Below are 19416 nucleotides of genomic sequence, written 5' to 3' on the forward strand. Positions count from 1 at the left end.
TAGACAGAACTGTGTATGCTGTGAAACCTAAAACATCTTCCTTTTTTAAAAAATGTCATTACCATAATCTAGAGCGTTCGGTTCTTTTTCAACTGACTTCATCTATGGTGCCTTTTTGGGCCTTCATCACACTCCCTGCAGCCATTTTGAATATTCATATTTCTTTGTTGTGTTAAAATGAAACGAGCAACTATCTTAGGTTGGAAGGATATGAAGTAGAAGGAGGGAAAAAAAAAAGTTCCCCTTTACCAAATTCACTCTGCATTTTAACACAGAGCCCCAGGGAAGGGATGTGAGAAAACTCTCAATTAGTTGCCGTCTCAAAGGAAAAGCATGTGGTTTTTGTCGACCATACCGCCTTAAACAAATAATACATTCAGCTATACTGCTTCAGAGGTGACACAGAATACAAAGTGGGTCTTGAAATATCACAAAATGCTGCACTTCTAAGTTTGATCTACTTCCAAGAGGTCCTTTTCAGAGGTCCAGTCCTTCCCACAAAGACCATTAACTCCCATTCATAAAAAAATACATGTTGGATTAATTGATTTAATCTCCAGTACTGTTTTGCCAAGCCCTGTAACAGTCCTCTTAATGTTGAACACCATCAGTAACAAATCCCTGGGAGATGTTTTCCCAGCAGCAAGACTCACCAGCTGCCAGTTTATTTGCCAGCAAACCCACCACGATTATAAGAACCACAGAGGGATCTCAGCTGTAAAACAATGAGCCTTCTGTGAGAAGAATTTCTTAAGTGGCACTTACAAGCAATTTAAGAGGCCTAACTTCACTAATTTAACCATTATTTATAATTTTCCGTTGGGCACGAATTGCCAAGTAGTCCAGGTCTATCTTATAAGTGTTATACAGATGTGTCTCTGCTGCAAAGAGGGATAACAGAACTCACTGGGTCCTATCTTACGCTTACGCCACACTCCAACAGATGCTTCAAAGTCTCCATGCAGAAGAATGTCCTCCATTGGACTCAACTACATGACTGCCCCACTTATCAGCTGTTGACAGTTTCACAACAAGATATTTTTTAATTGTCTTGGGTCCTCTTATACCACGTTTGCCATTTTCCAACAGCAGGACTTCAACATATTTTTAGGTGACGTTTTGTGAATAAAAATAGAGTGAAACAGGTCACCTCATTCGGCACATTTTTTTATGCAAATGATCAAGATCTCACGAACCTTTGCAGTTAGATAAGAATCCCAATGAGTTAAAGTTTACTGAAACCAAAGTGTGAAGATAACTACCTAGCATTTCATATAACACTGTTATGATTCATTGACAGGCTGTGGCTTTAGATAGCCACCTGAACCAGCATCACAAAAGCAAATCAACCCTCATCCTGAAGTCTAGAAATGATCTACTAATGCTAATACTCTTGGACTTCAAATCATTTTTTAAAAGAGATTTTTTATTATCTGGACTGGAAGTTTAAGATGGAAAACACAAGGGTCTTCATTTCCTTTTTTATGTCTTGACAGTGGCTACATTTTCTTTTAGCAGTCATCAGCGTTATATAAAATCTTGATTCAAAAGATCAAATACGGCTTATTTTAGGCTTATTTTAACTGTCACACTATGAACCCCATTGCTTCTGGAAAGTATAAAAGTGGTAAGTGAACCATAAATAATAAACTATAACCATAAATAAACCATACATATGTTATAAACAATAAACTACAATAGGCTTTAACCCATTATAGGGTACTCATTGAAATACTTGGAAATAGAAAGTTTAAACCGTAGAGAGTTATTGGGGGATATTACATGACTTTTGTGACTTTTATTAAAATGTTTCATTTTTTATGTTGCAAATTACGGTCAATGAAGTTACCATATATGGTTCCTCGTTTGTCAAGGGTAAAGCATTTTCCAAATAGTCTATATATAAAAAATCCACATGGTTCTACAATGTCACATTTGCCCGAGGAAGGGTTAAAGCTCCTCAAAGCGAGAGGGAAACTGTAGATTTGGGGATAATTCTGTGGGTTCATCATGAGAAACGACTCCTTTCACATGACATACAGTCATTTGATCCATTGTCAATCTAGAAAATATTCATCACTGTAGCATAAAATAACAAAGCATGGTGAAGTGAATGCATCGACAGTGGAAGGTCTGGCCTTTGCAAGCTAAACACCTCCCTTAAACCTTTTTTTTTTTTAGGGCCCTTTACTTTCCTGCACAGACCACAATCTCTAGATTTCTAATCAAAGTTCAGCATCATGTCTGGGTGTAGCTTTGTTCACTGGTTACTTTGCAGGAGATGCTAGCGCCTTATACCCATAGAAAGCAGTCATCACCCTCCATTACAATTCTCATGCCTCAGTGGTCTCCCTGCGGGCAGTCATGGCAGAGTTTGAGGTTGAGCGGCGGGTGGCAGGGAGGGCTGCTGGGTGAAAAAAAAAAGAAGGAGTTTGCCAGTTGTCACTATCGGTGTTTGGCGGGAGAACACACGATGTCATGATTATCTATGCAAACAGGTTGCACACATCCAGGAAAATAGCTGTGTTTGTACGCCGCCTGATTGATAACAGCGCCTTACTGCTTCAAGGTATGTTCAAAACCAATCCAGCTCATTGCTATTCCTGGCTCAGGAACAGAAATGACTTCCTCCAGGGAAGTATGTCCTCGCAGCCGGCCTGAAGATAAAAAGAAAACACAGGAAGGAAAGAGAGGAGACCCTCTCTTCTTGTGGCCTTCCTGCTGTTTCTCCATACCAAGAAAAAAAATCCTTCTTGCCTGGGGACAGATTAACGTTACCACAATAGCTAAGGCCTGTATTGGTTTCATATCTACTATTTGCTCTTGTTGCTTCTGGCTGCTGCTCTTCTCAAGGACTTGTGGAGAGCAGAGTGCTCCCTGAGCCCCAGAGCACACACTCATAATGGACCACCAATCAATGAGCTGATCCTATGGAATTACATGCAAGGACATTATTATCCCTCTCTCAGTTGGCTTAAGGCTATAATACAATCATTTCTCACATCATAAAGCGTTTCTGGTTTCCACTTTTACCGTAAGAGAGGCTCACTTCCTTTATCACACAGCTGAGAGCTGAGCACTGTGGACCTGCAGCAGTGATGGATCATCGCTCACAGCTAACATTACTGTTATTGAAGCTACTGCGTTAAGAAGCCACCATGTTGGAATTTCAGTGAAAATTTAATCAAATAATGATATCAATGGCTACATGAAATGGTATTAAAAATGGTGTCATTAACCTGGTTTCTCCTATCTGACTTTCTCCTGTATGTAAAATTGTTTAGCCGTATATCAGATAAATATATGTTCTTACTATCCCAGCCAGCATGTCCATGTGGGCCACATAAGGGTTCAGTTTGGGCCGCAATATGGGTCCCAAGTGGGTTTGCCTGCAGTTTCCATGGTGGCCCCACCTGTGTTTGCCCATATGGGCTTCAAGTGGGTTCTGACTGGGTTTCAAGTGGGGCCCAACTGGGTGAGTTACACATGTGCAAAATTTGCCCAGTTCAAGCCCACTCAGTACCCATGTAGCCCACATTTAACCCATGTGGGGCCACGTGGACATGCTGGCTTGGATCCTTTGCTGGGATATTTTGAAAATCCCACTGGATCAGCTGAAGTAGCTAAAGCTTTCAATAATGTATCATTTCCAGGGCCAAGAATGAACTGTATTGTACTTTTTATCCAACCTGGACAAAGATAAAATTCTGGGTTACTTCGTCATGGACAGTGCTACACACATACCTTGAAGCCCACATGTGTGTGTGCACTCCGACCACGCTGCCCACTCAGATAGCTGACAGTTGACGGGGCACTCCACAACACAGGAAGCATTCATCTGCCACTTCCTCTCCAGTCCGAGCTGCAACAGGAAAGTTGTCGTGTTTTATTATCTCATTCGAAAACGTTAAGAGGCTTTGAAAGCAGGTGGTGAAACGTGACCCCAATTCACCTCTTTGCAGAACTTGAGGTCAACGGATTTGCTGTCGCTCCGCACACAGTCCAGCATGCGGGTTTTGATGCCGTTTCCACACACAGCTCTGTCACTCAGCTGACAGGTACTCCAATCTGCAGGGAACATGTTACATCGGTTTAAAAACTACTCTCAAATACATGACCTGGTTCATGTAGCCCAACTGACACACCTGGCTGCTTTTAAAACAGTCTGAGTCTCACCTGTGATGTTGTAGGAGTAGTGGAAACAGTTGCTGTTGAGTCTGCAGGGCTCTGTCTCTGTAGTCAGAGGACACTCCTTCCCTTCTCCGGGCTGCCGGAGCGGGGAAGCGCTTCTCTCTCGAGTAATGTTCCCACTGCATGGCTGAGGAGCAGAGAGAGGATACTGACTTTACTCATTCATACTGTTATGTAGATACAGCAAAAGCAAATAGGCATTATTTTGATAAATGGACCACATGTTCTCAAGAGGAAAAGGACTCTTTAGGGTATTTTGGGGGTGTTCAATGATACATCTTTCTTTCTTTCTTTCTTTCTTTTTTACAGATTTTTGGGGGGGTCAAGTGGATAGAAACCCTTGATTTTCTCTGGAAAAAGGAAAAAAAAACTATTGCATAGGACCGAGATCAATAGACAGTTTCATAAAATGACTGCTCGTGTAATTTACTCACTCGAAAAAAAAGGATGTCGAGTTTCTCTTTAAAAAGAAATATGTGAGGATTGAAAGGATATGACAGAATAGTGAAAGCGAAGTTAAATGTCACTTGTCTTCTGTCACTTTCACTGAGTTGTATGAACGAGGAGCAGTTTTTAAAACCGTCTCTGGCTTTTGCTCAGTTCATTTCAAGTGAAGACGACACTCAGCTCGGAGAAGGCAATAAGTAACAGATGATGTATGGCAGTGACATTATCAAGACTTTTCAGCTCTACTGTGAACATAAAGCACTAATAACAACACATTCTTACCAGTGGACATGGGCTCCAGGCTTCCCAGTCTGATAACACACAGTCTTCGGGGCACGGCAGCCGGCTGTTACGGGCCCCCAGAGGCATCTCCTCGGGGTCACATAGGTAGTCCTCCACCTGCTCAGACGGCCCATCTATAGTGTTCAGCATACACCTGGAGACATGAGGGGTTTGACAGAGAGTAGTCTGATTCAGGCTCTTTGCATTTTTAATGAAACCATAATGATCATTTTAGCTTTCCTAACACATTTCTGTGTTTGATTTTTGAATATCATTCCTCCATTACACCTTGAAGTGTTTGCTTGGTTTATACTCATTTTATATACAGGTTTGACACATAGCTTAGTTTAGCTGTGAATGTCATATTTTATTATTCATTATATGAGGATGAGTTAGTGTACTCAGGCATGCAACTCATTTGCCAGCATGTATTATCCCTCCTGTTGTTCCCATCAACCGTGCAACTTTTGTCCTCCTGGGTCAAAATGGACTGTTTGTAAAGGATAAAGTACACAATTATTACCCAGTTCTGTGTTAGACCTTTATAGCTAAATTAATTCCAGCTCATTACGACAAGTTTTACACATCATTCTTGGAAATGATGGTCAATACTGTCTCATTTAAATAAAATGATACCTAATTTTTGAGGTTGTTCCAGGAAGAGAGGGTTAAATATGTCCACAGGTTACAATACGAGGCTAACAGCTTACTGAATTATCAAATGGCAGTTCCTGTTATTATGAATGTACAATCAAAGAAAATGTGGAAACATGATAATTATGAGGATCTGAGGTCATAAAGAGAGCCTTTATGATTTATATGAAGTGGATGTATAGATCCATCCTATATGGCTTAAAACACATCTTGTTAGAATGTAAATGTTGGGAAGTTAAAAGCATGTTTACTAAGGATTGTTCAAGATCGTCATTTGAAAACAAGTCAAATCTGATTTGAGTACACAGTTGACACAGTGTGAAGGTAAAAGATCTTATCATGGAGTAAATATACTAGATGAAAGTTTAATGATCCATTTGGGGAAACTGGGTCAGTGCCACTGCAATAGCTAAAGGACACATCTTAGAAAGTTGCAACACAAGTGGGAAATATGTGAATACAAGCCATATATGACAAAAAGAAAAGGATTACGCAGCATGAGCACAGCGTGACAGATAAAGACGAGACATGTTTTGGTTGGTCTTACCGGACTTTCCTGGTCTGAACGCCCTCACCGCAGTTTTCCTTCACATCCACGTTGCTGACCTTCCACACACTCCAGGGCTCTGCCACCCAGACATACTGCCCACAGTCACTGAGACAAGGCACCACCTCATACACCTTGATGTACACAAATCACCACAATTATTATTATTATTATTATTATCTATCTGATCGTCATTCATGTCAATGATTTAAATTAGACATTACTTATAGAAAAAGAAGCAATACTGTACTGACCTGAGCCTGTAGATGGAATCCATTCAATGAAAAAAGAAGAGAAAGAAGAAGAGAAAAAAAAAGGTCATTCATCATTGTACTCAGGAATTAAACAGAAATATAAATGAAGCACTAGATCACATTTTACATTATAAAACTTAAACAGGTCCAAACCTACAAAGGCTTTTATTAAACTGTGATCCTTTGATCCTCCCTCACCTGGTTGACATGATCCAGTTTAGGACACGGTCTCCCGCCGTTGTAAGGTTTTTCTCTGAGCCACTTGGAGCGAACTTTGACGCCGCTGCCGCAGGACTTACTGCAGCGTGACCAGTTGGACCACTCGCTCAGCTTGCAGTCAGACGGACAGGGAATGATGCAAGCTTCCTCGATATACCCTGCAACCAAAAAACGTGATATATTAGCTTCAGTAAAGGTCTGTGATCCTCTACATACAGGCAGATATCTGCTTTTGAGGTTCTTTTTTAGAGAGTTAGCCATGTCCTGAGTCCAACTCTGTGCTTTAAACACAGATAGAGTTTGATGTCGATTTTTTTTTATCTCACTCTTGGAGAGACAGAAATAAATAGACGGACATTATTGGTGGTTTGGTCAACAACAGAAGATATGGTTGACAGACTTTTAGTAAGCAAAACTGATAAAAAAATATTTTAAAAAGAAAATCATTCTCATCTATGGATCATTTTTTATATGGAGTTGCTTTATTAGTAGTCATCTGTAATTTGCATTTTTTTCTCAGTCAACTCAATGATCATTTCGAAACTTTCAAAAGAATGCACACAGTTAACTGATCATTTTTGGTGAATTATTCCAGAGTTTTGGCTCTCAAAGAGCAAACACATACTCTTTTAATCCTCAGTCAGGCTCCTGGATCAAAGAAAAACACCTTGAAAGGTGTAAAAATATATATACGTGCTTGTGGGCAAAAAAAAAGTTCCGAGTACTTTGGTCTGTGAATATGGACAAAGATAAAAGTTCAGAAATATAAACAGGGGATTAGCTGCTCATTGACTTCCACAAGAACAGTGATGTGTTTCAATCAATTCTAAAATCTAATGCAAGACAACCAATGAAACGATGCAACATTAAGGATATACTGCTCTAGTATTTTTTTTCAAGATTTACTACTAGATTTGAACCACTCATAAATTAGAGAAAATGCTACAGTCATCCAAAAATTAGGACACTAAAAGCTCTCCAAAAAGAGAAAAAAAAGAGGAAAAAAGAGGTCATTTAAGGTGGTTCAGGCATCTGATAAGGATTGAATTTCAGGGTAAATCCAACTGGGAAAACTGGCCAGGGCAGACCTAGAACACACTAGAAGGATTACGTATCCCATCTGGCCTGGGAACATCTTGGGATCCCCAGGAAGAGCTGGAGGACGTGGCTGGGAAAAATCTATACACAAGTTCATTTTTTATATCTGCCTATAGACTCATCTTTGATTGAACGCAAAAGTTTCCAGCTAATCTCTTAAAGTTTTCAAAACACATTGAGGCAAATGTTCAGAAAAGAAATAACCTCCAAAAAAGTAAACACACCAGAAAAGTGAATGAATAAGCAACTACAGGGATGTATCCGGCATCACAGCATATGCAAATCTGAGGTAGGATTTTTGACAACATGTTGAGTGAACAGAGAGAGCTATGCTGACTCCTGTCATAAACAAACCTAGCATCACTGATCCCCAACTGTAGCCTGAGGGCAAATATCAGTTGGAAGGAGCCAGCAGTCACCATGTTACTCATACAACACTGTGGCATGAAAGAGCCAATCAAAGACTCGTGGAATCAGAGTGAAAGCAAGCAGCGGTACTAACTTTGAGCATAGTATCTTATTACAGTTATAGCCGGTTACCATCAAGGGGCCACATACTGGGAGGAAAGCTTTGACTCACAATGGGATGGGTTCTATGGGTTTCTCATTGAGCAAACACGGACCCACTCTATCCCCCCCGAGTGCTTTGATGTGCTCTGTATTTTCCCAGGGCTAAGATGTAGAATACGACAGCACTGTGATTCTTAATTCCCTTTTCTCCCGTTGCTGGAGTGGTATGCTAATACAGCTCTACAACTGGCCTGACAGATTTGGGCTACTGGCAGATACAGTCCCAAGTTCCCCCTGATTGATTGTTGTATTTATGCTGGAGGCTTGATAAAAGGACACACCGATAACTCTGAGATGGGTCAACTGGAACGAATTCAACCGATCACATATTTGGACAGGATTTCCTGTTAAAGAACAACAGTAGCCTACTTTACCCATTTCAGTCAGACATTTAAATGTGTCCTATTTTACAGGCAATTGGTAGTCTTTGCCTGTGACCCATACATCACAGAAAGTAAAGTCTACTTGTAAAGATCAGTTACATCAAACAAGTGTTCCACAAAGACAAATGACAAATTAGCTAGGTTCACACTTCATCAAGTGTTTTTCATCTGCTACACAATGGCTAAGGTATGGTTAAGATGTGGTGACTAAAACTACTCCGTTAAGTTTTTGGAAAAGATTGTTGTCATGTCTGATAAGTTGGTATGGTTCTCTTCTAAAAGGAGACAGCCAATTATGACATAATGGCATTTATTATTATAGCTTTTTAGTGGCTAAATTGGATTACACCAAGTGGTATTCACAGGGTATTTATACATACATACTGTAAATGATGAATATCAGGCATTAAACAATTGAGTTGCAGGTTGTTATGATAATCGATCACTGAGAAATGGAAGTTATACGGAGCATTTAACCAGTGTATTCATTGATAGTTGTGATGGTGGGATACCACAACTTGTAAACTTACAAGTTTACCCCTTGGGTTTAACAACTTGCCAGCGGTCCGGCTTCCTCGGGCCAAACTCATAATACAATTCAATATCCTCCTCTTGGTTTACAAAGCACTTAATGACTGGCTCCACAGTACGTTTCAGACATGCTGTCAGTTTACAATCCCAGCAGATCTCTCCAGTGGGAATCTCCTCTATGTGCCTAGAGCATTTTCAAAGTCTGGTGAGATGGCTTCAACATTTATGCACATAAATAATGGAACCGTTTCCCTGCTGGACGTAGACTTGCTCCGACACTGTTCTCTTCTTTTAAAAGAAAAGAAAAAAAATCTTTCTTTTCAATGGAGTATTTTCCTAAATGTACAATATGTATGCTTTGTATTTGTGTATATACTGTATAAGTATGTATGCATGGATGTTTCTGTTTATTAGCACATTTATTCCATTATTTTGTTTAATGTAAAGCTGATGATATACAAATTAAATCAGAATTGAACTGAATTGAATTGAAGTCTACCTGAGAGCATTATTAGCTTTGATGAGGCGAGAGTGGGCGCTTCCCACAGCTCAATAATATTGATTTTTAAACTAAAATGTGATCAGATCTGGGTTTGGGTTGAAACTCACCGTGGCTGTTGCAGCGAGACGTCTCCACTATGCGGTTGTCCTGGTCATAGCACACCATGGCCTGGTAGCGGTGTCCTTGACCACACTCCTTGATGTCACCTTGGACCTTCATTCCCAGTTGCCCCTCCATGCGGCCTCCCTCGGGCAGGATACAGTCTGACCAGTTGCCCACAGGCTGAGCGTTGTACTTGTTACAGGGGCAGTACTGGGTCTCGCTCAGGGGGTACACCTGATTGTTTTTACATTGATCTCGCTTTTTGCTCTTCCCTGCAAAAAACATATGAACTGTTAACATACTTGATTGATGAGTGTTGGCAGTTAAAAAAGGCGTTAAACACCCAACTGCTATATCGGAGCTGCACATCGGCTGTCGGTAGAAGGCTGCTGAATTTGGGCAGCTCCCTAAGGTAATGTGGGACTTTAAATATAGAAAAAGAACAGGAGGGTTTGGAGTCAAGTCAATTTAACACATTCAACTTTGATCTTACCCTCAAGGTTGATGTGATTCGGAAGTCAGCTTGAAGTTAAAACGTGTCACTCACCCACTAGCATCCTCTTGCGGGTCCTGACGCCCACACAGTCGGCCGTGCAGGAGGAGAACCTGGACCAGCTGCTGAGTTGACAGTCTTCTTGGCAGGGCAGCTGGCAGAGCTGGGTGAGAGGCGGCATAGAGCTGGCAAACTTTAGACAAGCTTCGACGTCTGCTTGCCCACCGTCCTGCTTCCGACATGAGACAGCTACAGGGGGGGAAAGGAGTGATGGAGTTTTTTATGAACATCTTTAGGAGTTGTGTAAATGATGTGAACATTGAAGTTGTGTATGACTCTATGGCAAATTGTAGGTTCTGATGTTCCATACAGAAACTCCAAGATTCACAAAGACAATAAGTGACCTGCATTATGCAAACAATGCAATAAAATGAAGATACATTTGGTAAATATTGTCTGATTCATCAATTTCCTAAATAAAATATATTTGTACATACATTAAATATCATATACTGCACATTTTATGATGTCACCATTAGTTATGTCTTTAAAAGTGCACTCTGATGAGGTTGTTGCTGGTAAAACACTACAAATAAATAAAATAAGTAATTATCTAGCAAAGACAATTCAGTCCTTTTTTCATATTAGTGTCAAAGGTCACAACTAGATTGTCCCATGAGTTCTTACAAGCATTGGAAAAAACATTCATGGTTGCTCTACTAAGTTATTTTTCATGAGTTTCTTTTTCACTTTTGAGATAATACTGGAGGCTCTGTCCACACTTTAAATCAGACATCAGAGCCATCATACTTTTTTATCAAAGACAATGTCGACACTACGGAATAACTGCACGGATAGAAAAAGTGTCAACCCCGGTTAAGTTTCATCATATTGCTTTTAATATTCCTCACAGAGATTTATGCAACAATTAAAAGTACCACAGTGAGAGAGAAAACTATGAAAACATGTTACAGTTAAATTTGGAGCATGCAGAGTTCACAAGGCTTTTGAGTGATCATGTTATAAATAGTGACTTTCATATTTTGAAAAGTTAAATGTAGACATTATTTGAGAAACAGCATTTATATTAGTTAATGACAGAGAAGAACAAAGAGTGAGTGAGCACTGGCTAATCATGCTGTACTTCACACAGTATGTGGAGTCACTTCAATTATTCAAACAGCGTGTTTAACTAGTGCCTTTGTCTCTTAGGTCATGTTATACTCATGTGAAGCCTGCAGCAGGATGTCATGTATGCTGTAACATTACAGACATAGATGATGGACATATCAGGTGCTGCTTGTTATATATCTTTACAATTTCCTCTGCAGTATTATACTGTGCTTGTTTACCAAATTGCATCACACAGACACATAGACTTCTATATGTGAATCACCATTATTATACCACATAAACTTTATAGCTCTGACTGTAGCTTTAATAGAAAATTAGCGCCAAGCTATGCGAAGGCTCTATTGCATCTGAAGGAATTATTATATTTCTTGTTCCACTGACAAAACAAACACATTTTAGGGCCTAAATGTGCATGAAAAGTCATGAAAATGTGTCAGACCTGGTGAATAATGGAAATGGGCATGGAAAAATGGATCAACAGCACTTCCCTAGACACATTTTTAAAAATTGAGCCCCTCACTCCAGATTGACGCAGATAAATGAAATTCAGAAATATGTATCATGTGAAGATGCATAAAATTGACTCAGGTGAAAAGTTATCAAAATCTTTTTCCTCAGTTATACCTGGTGGGTGTGGTGGTGCAGCAAATGTCAATGTTTCACCATAAAACAGGAGGTCCTCATAAGTCCATCATACCTGTTGTCCTATGTGCCCAAAATGTATGTACAGTATGATGGGGTCCCACCCTGAACAAGCCTATGTATCAATAGACTGCGCTGTGGCCGCAAGGGCCTGTTCAATGCTGCTTGCAGCTTTAACGAGGTCTTGTTATTGATACAGTCAATGTATTGCTTCCCCCCTTGAATGTAGAGCATGGGGCTAGATGGTGTAGAGAACCTTAATAGAATCATAGTAAATAATGCAGTAAAGCCTTATTTATAAAGTATGGTTAATGGTGGCTAATGGTTATGATGGCCACCACCATTGTCATTGTGGCTTTAGTAAACAGAGCAAACATCTTAACAGTAAAAACACCAATATCAACACCACCAGTCATTATTTCAGTCTTCCTCTCACATACCCACATCATCAACTACAAACCGAAAAAACACACACACACACACACACACACACACACACACACGAGAAATTCTAGAATTAAAGGCTTTAAAATGGCTATTGGCCGCCACACGTTGTATTGAGTGAGTGGGTGAAAAGTAAGAGGCCTGTATTGAATTGTCTCTCTCTAGTTCAGAGTATACTATTACAGGTAATGGTAACATAATGACAACAGCCTCCAAGATGGAGGAGCAGGATGCTCATTATTGGAATCAGATAATGGCCTCTGTCTGAGACTTTAATAGGAGTCTGAATGTGTGTGTGCTGATAACAAGTCACAAGACACAGGCCTCAGTGCAGCATCCTGCAACTCATCTTATTAAAAGGAGTAGTGTGTGATGTTTTCCCCCCCTGAGATGATCCTGTTGGTATTGACTGATCAAAACATGGGAACTAAAAACATCATCATAATAAATCATTTCAAATATAAATCAACCCATAGCTGTTGAATCCATACATCTCTATTTTTTTTTGACTACTTTGTGGTTTCAGTGACCACTGATAGACCTATGGCTTTTTATCACTGACCATTTTCAAATGACATTTAGATTGTTTGGATGTGTGGATGTGTTTTATAACCATTTTAGACAGCCATTGGTTTTTAAATGTATTTCTCTAAAGTATGATCAATTAGCACATTCTTGAAACTTGATGTGTAATCCATCACAGTTAACATCAAGTGTGCATTAGTTATGGTCCATGTGACACTATTTCTGCATGGTAATGCAGTAGAAAAGCAGATTTATTTAAACAGTATGGATTTTACACCATACAGACGAGTAGGAAATATGTTTTGTGAAATAAACACCTGTGATTTAAACTAGATGTGTTTTGAAGTAAGAGGTTTTTAATGTATTATTTTGTCCACCTGTGGGAGACGGACAAACAGACACTACATCTAACATATTTTTACAATATAAAATTGTGTGTTAAGAAATACTTGCAGACACAGAGCAACATTAGCAACCATTTGGAGTCATGTATGTGTCCAATATTCACTCTCTTTTAGCTCCGGTTTGGTCTCCACCAACTCCTGAGAGGAATAACTGTCTTTTTAGCTGCTGAAGGCTCCACAATGTGCACCAGCTAGTCTCTAACTGTGTGTCTGCTGTTTGGTGTTGGGCAACGTATTGTACAGTGGAGTGTAAATCAAGCTGTTGAGAGTGGTGGAACTGAACCAAAGAGTAAATGTGTGGTCTGGAAAACTAAAACACTGAGCTAAAAGACTTTATTAAAGAGATCTGTAGAGCTGGGGAGAAACTAGAGAGTAGGTAATAATTCTCTTTCACGTTACACAGTCATTTGATCCATTGTTAATATATCAATATTATGAAATATTGATTAGGGCAGCTTTAAGTCTGAACACACATGAGAATTTCCTTCACACAGAAGAGAATGGAAGAGCATGTAAATGGAAGGATGTGATGATCCCAGCTTCTCACTAGAATCACATCCCAGCTGAGTCTAAAGTCTTTTCCTGATGACTGATCATAGTTACAGTTCTTCCTGCTCTGTTTAACTAATGTGTTCACAGAGAGAAGAAAATAAGATGTGAATGTTTGCGTAGTGTGTGTGTGTGTGTGTGTGTGTGTGTGTGTGTGTGTGTGAGTGTAAGTATGTGTGAGGATGTACTCACCCCGAATCTGCAGGCCCGGCCCACAAGGTTCCTGAGCTCCAGGGCTGTCCTGCCGAACCGACCATGGCACCAGCTGGCATCGCCGCCACTTGTGGGTTTTCCATCTTTAGAAGAAGAGGAACAAGACTCAGACAGAAGAAAAAAGGTAGGAAGATAGGAAAGATGCTACTTTAAATAACTGACCCTGTTGCTGGGGTTGTCCTTTACATGATCGAAATGATTCCACATTTTGGATGATTTCCAGCCTGAAATGGTCTAATTACTTCATGGCTAGACCACAGGGAACAGCCCTAGAAATGCAAATGCCTGTCCCTGACTGACTGACTGACTGACTGACTGACTGAGTCATTGACTGAGGGATGAAGTTACGCCATTGGTCGGCCTGAGCCGTGTGTCCCCACGCCATTTGCCATTTGCTGCGTCTATCATTTCAAATTAAAAACCATGTAGTATTTCATACATGATCCCGCTGTATATCAGGTCTACACCTAGTCTTGTTAATGACGAGGTACATCTCCCAAGAGTTTGAGTGCGACTACACTGCAAAAACGGCCCCTCTCAAAATAAACCAAATAATCCTGAATCCAAATGTGCCTTTAAACTAGACTTAGATTGAAGCAATCCATGCTTACTTCAAGCAATGATATCACACTTATTTAAGACAGAATTCCTTGAAATGAGTATTGTAGTCCCTGGTTGAGCAGATTATAAGAATTCATATATTAAAAATAAGATAATAACTAGCAAATAATATCTTAAAATAAGATTTCTTTTTCCCCAGGACATGCAGCAAAAGTGCTCCAGTCAGGATTTGAACCCGGGTCCTCTGCTTACGTGGTATGCGCTCTAACCATTTAACTACCTGCACACCCTTTTATATTTAGCTAGCTTCGAAAATTGATGCCTTGATGCAAGATTAAAGACTAGCAAAAAAAAAAATCTAAATTTCTTGAAATCACAGTGATTTTATTTCTTTTTTATATTTATTATATTTCTATAGATTTTATATTCTGACTGCCAGAAGCAAGCACACTACTGACTATGTACTATAACGAAGGAAATGCATAAATATAAGAGGATGCATTATTCGTTTCACGTAGTTCTTATAAATCATAAAATATGAAATATGAGAAATAAGAGAATAACATGCAGGATTTACCCACTTTGTGAATGTTTAGGTTTTTCAGAAATTCTTCAACAATAACAAATGTGTCTTAACTTTTACATTAGTGAAAACAGGAAAAGGCTAACACTGATTTGGCTGCTGCCAAAACACTATAAGATCACTACGTTCCACAGGTTCCTATAGATCCATGATGCAGAACAAGCTTACTTGATGAAAGCCCTCTACTCAGCAATGGCTTTCTTGTACGATGCTGTCGACTCTCGCTCATGTATTGCTGGTGATTATATGGCATATACAATAGAGATTCCAAACTTGGCACAATCAACTGAACTGAAATCCATTGATAGCCTTGTAGATTTCACTCCATATTACAGCTTTACTGTCAAGGATATGGTATATGTGCCAATGAAATACTACCCTGGGGATGTGATTGGACTACACAAAGCCTCACCTGATGTAGGCCTATTGTAAAAGGCACTGTGTTTCATGTCAATGTAATTTGATTAGTAAACTTGTGCATTATTGATACTTTCATAGCAATTTTTTCAATTGCCTTTTCACACTTTTTTTTTTTGCAAGTAAGATAAATAGTTCAGCAATCTCTGAGTTCATGCAGCATTCAATTGCAAGTTAATTGCTAAGAGTTTTGAGTGAGGTTCTTCAGTTTGATCTTGAGGTTGATCTTGCACTTAGTTTTGATATATTTCTGCTATTAACTGTAACTCTTAAATGGTATACAGTCGTTGAGACTTTTGACACTTTTTTTTGTAAAAAGAGAAGTTTCAGCAGTAGTTGTGTTAAGCTGCATTGTAATATTTGTAAAGTTTTCAAAGCCAGTGAATAAATAACAACAAACAACAATAACCAAAAAAAACGTTATCATTGTCATTTCTTAGAATTCTTATTTTAAGAACAGCCCTGTCTTAAAATAAGGAAAACAATCTTGTGCCTTGCTTGAATAATTAGTAATCTATTGCCTCTAACCCTTGTTACTGGTTAAATGCAGCTTGATATTAGCTGGAAAGACTTATTAAGAAAAAGTGAGATATATTTTCTTAAAATAAGACAAAATGTTTTCTTATGTAAAAAATGCTTGACAAGATTATTTTTCTATTTAGACAAAAAATAAGCCTAATTTTCTTGAAACAAGTATTTTTTTTAAACTTTCTTAGAAATCATTTTTTGCAGTGTAACCAAGCAACAACAACTTGGTGGACCAGGACTCTTCTCATTAATGGTTAGGTTGACTGTTAAGGTACGACCCTACATACTGATAATCTTACTTTTCTTTGGGCATTACCACAAAGGAAAACGTTTGGTTCAGTAAGCCAGCTTCAACTTCAGCCAAGTTCACAGGCTATATGTGGATGCTGGGATGGATGCTGGGATGGATGCTGGGATGGATGCTGGGATGGAGGTGGAGGTTTGGTGACCAGGCTTTTGCAGTAACAGGCCCCAGACTTTGGAATACTCATTTAGATCAGACGGGCTACATCTGTAACATCTTTTAAATGGTTAAGTATTAGATATGTATTTATTTATGCATTTAAAAAAAAGTGAATAAGTATAGCATGTGAGTGTAAAGGTGGAACCAAGTTGACTGTGATAAATTACAATGAACTTCTGAACAATTTTGCACAAGTTTCCAGACCCTTCTCCAATTATTTGTCCCCTAAAACTCTTTTTTTGCGATTATAAGTCATTTTTGCAGATGTTGGTGATAAAAAAAGACCAGGTACCTGAATCCTTGACAGACAGATGGAGCCTCACACTCTCTCTCCTGGGTCAGCACCTCAGGGCAGTCCTGTCCCCCATTGGCTGGTAGCTGGATAACGATGCGTTTCCTGTACTGCTTTTTCTTAGTGTTACCACCTGAGGGAAGCCACATGAAAACACATTTGGAAATGTCACTTTTAGTACCTATTTGAGCAAGTACCTCATTATAGTAACTGAGAACAAATGCAAAATACAAAATGCAGCAACCCAATTAAACTATCACACCACCAGCAGCACATCCCAGATCTTTGAACTTTAGAAATAGGTGTTTTTTGTATGCTTTATATCATTAAACATGTCAAAGTGGAGCAAATCTAATGACGCCCATTCGGTCTCCATTTTTCTATAATATACCGCATCTATGTGCTCACCCTCTGCGCTTCAAGGGGAGGCTAATACAATCAAGTAGAATATTGAATAGCACCTTCATCATTTTCTCAGTGGTATCCAATACACCTCCGCTAGTGGTGAGCTTAATGCCTTTACAGGAAGTCCATGTCTATAACAGGACTATCTGATCATATTACAGCTCTCACAATGCTGGAGCCCTGGTGATTCATGTTGGAGGGCTAATTTGTGAAGAAATGTGACGGAATACACAATATACAAAAATGGAGAGCTTTCAGGTGGAAAGAGGATAGAAATACAGATTTACATCATTTTAAATACAAGTCAGGAAATCAGGAAATTGCTTATCCTGTTCAGGGTTGTGGGGGGGTACAGCTTCTCCCAATGTGCACCCTAAATCTCATGATATATTTGCTTTTAACAACTTGTTTGCCTGGGTATAAGAGCTACTCAGTGTATCCTGTGTTACTTCAGAGTTCTGGTTGTGCACTTCTTCAAATTCATGAATGGGGAGGCGGGGGCAGTAAATCAGGATGTGAATTAAAGTCTGCAGCAGACTCTGAATAAACCAAACAAACAACAATGAAGGGAATTTGGAAGAGGAACAGATAGAGCTTAACTGCTGAAACAAATACAGCTCCTTGCTTCTCTGAACATTAACAGAAGAATAACCTACTTTTGTGTTATTGTGTTTAGTTACACTTAGGTTGCGCAAAATCGGAAGCTATTCTGGGGTGATTCAGCCTTAATCTTTCTTCTCAGTTGATATACTTTTAAATCCATTAAGCCTTTGGCTGTTTACACTTGGTCTTTGCTCCATTTATTTACATACGTTTGACACAGTCACGTCTTATTTAGGTATGATTGTTTTCAAATGAGGTTAGGTTGCTAAGAAGTCTATTATCAGGTCACTTCTGCTGCTTAAGTTACCAACTGTTCTAGTTTCTACTGTAGCAATGGATGAACAGACTAATGTTACTGGATTACATTTGATGCATGGTGAAAACACTTTTAAAGTAACTACCACAGGTTTAAAATGAAAGCTGAACTATGGCCGATGGGAACCTTGAAAGTCATCAGCCGACTTATAATGTGTGGGTCAGTGACAAATAAGGGTTGGCAAAATGAGCAATTCAAAAATATTTTAAATATTACTTTTAAAAGCAGCATCAGGTTTGTTAAACTGAACATTTTGTATTTTTGTTGGTTTTATATCATTTGAAATGACATTTGCACCATTTTTTTTACCAAAAGTAAGACTGAATGCTCCTGAAAATGTCAAATGGTGTAACCACAAAATAATGATACATATTACATATTTTATCACCTACAGTGTATTTAAGTGGACTTATACTAATAATGACTTCATTTAATTAAAGTGTAAATATTTCCTGATCTCCACGATTCCCCAGATTAAATGTAATATTTAGAACAATTGTATTCCATTACCTTTATTTATTATAAAAGTTATAATGTAAGATCATGCCAAACTAGTTGATATGGTGTTTTATTGACAATTTACTGTTTTTAAGCAAGTTGAATTATTTGTTAAAAAGTTTTTATGGTTACACCACTTAGACATTTTTGCCATAATCCTCTAATATATTCTCTCAAAATGGATTAAAAGCAGAAATTTGATGCTGGGTCCACAAAAGTGCAAGTTTTTCACATGTTAATTTTCACATTTTAACCCTTTAAATTTGACTAAACCACATGGACCCAAAAAGACCCTAATTTGACCCTTGTATGTTTCTTTAAATAAACAGAATAGATACTTTATATGCAGTAGATACAAGAAAAAAGAGTCATTTAAGGATTTGTTTAGCAGATTCTGGGAAATTAACTATAGCAAAATTCAAGGGAATTACGGTCACAAAAATGTCAATGATTGAAACTGAGAAATGTTTTGAGCTTTTTTAAGTTGGCTTTTTTGCTTGTATAATAAGTTCCAAGTAAGTAAACACTATCAGTTTTTCCTGCAGCACGTTTGTACAGAGCCCCCA

General features: G+C 38.8%; 1 protein-coding gene across 1 annotated transcript in view; it reads right to left on the reverse strand.

Annotated features, from left to right (window-relative positions):
- Positions 1-19416, reverse strand: part of LOC133995968 (thrombospondin type-1 domain-containing protein 7A-like) — a 173454-nt gene that overhangs the window by 24296 nt on the left and 129742 nt on the right. Inside the window, exons 13-23 of the mRNA XM_062435475.1 lie at positions 17029-17161; positions 14164-14267; positions 10328-10522; positions 9786-10052; positions 6574-6752; positions 6376-6381; positions 6122-6255; positions 4921-5074; positions 4177-4318; positions 3953-4068; positions 3745-3862 (exon numbers count right to left, since the gene is read on the reverse strand). Coding sequence (XP_062291459.1) covers positions 3745-3862; positions 3953-4068; positions 4177-4318; positions 4921-5074; positions 6122-6255; positions 6376-6381; positions 6574-6752; positions 9786-10052; positions 10328-10522; positions 14164-14267; positions 17029-17161 — 1548 coding nt within the window. The remainder of the gene's footprint in view (positions 1-3744; positions 3863-3952; positions 4069-4176; positions 4319-4920; positions 5075-6121; positions 6256-6375; positions 6382-6573; positions 6753-9785; positions 10053-10327; positions 10523-14163; positions 14268-17028; positions 17162-19416) is intronic.

This window comes from Scomber scombrus, chromosome 16 (assembly GCF_963691925.1).
Source record: "Scomber scombrus chromosome 16, fScoSco1.1, whole genome shotgun sequence".
NCBI lineage: Eukaryota > Metazoa > Chordata > Actinopteri > Scombriformes > Scombridae > Scomber > Scomber scombrus.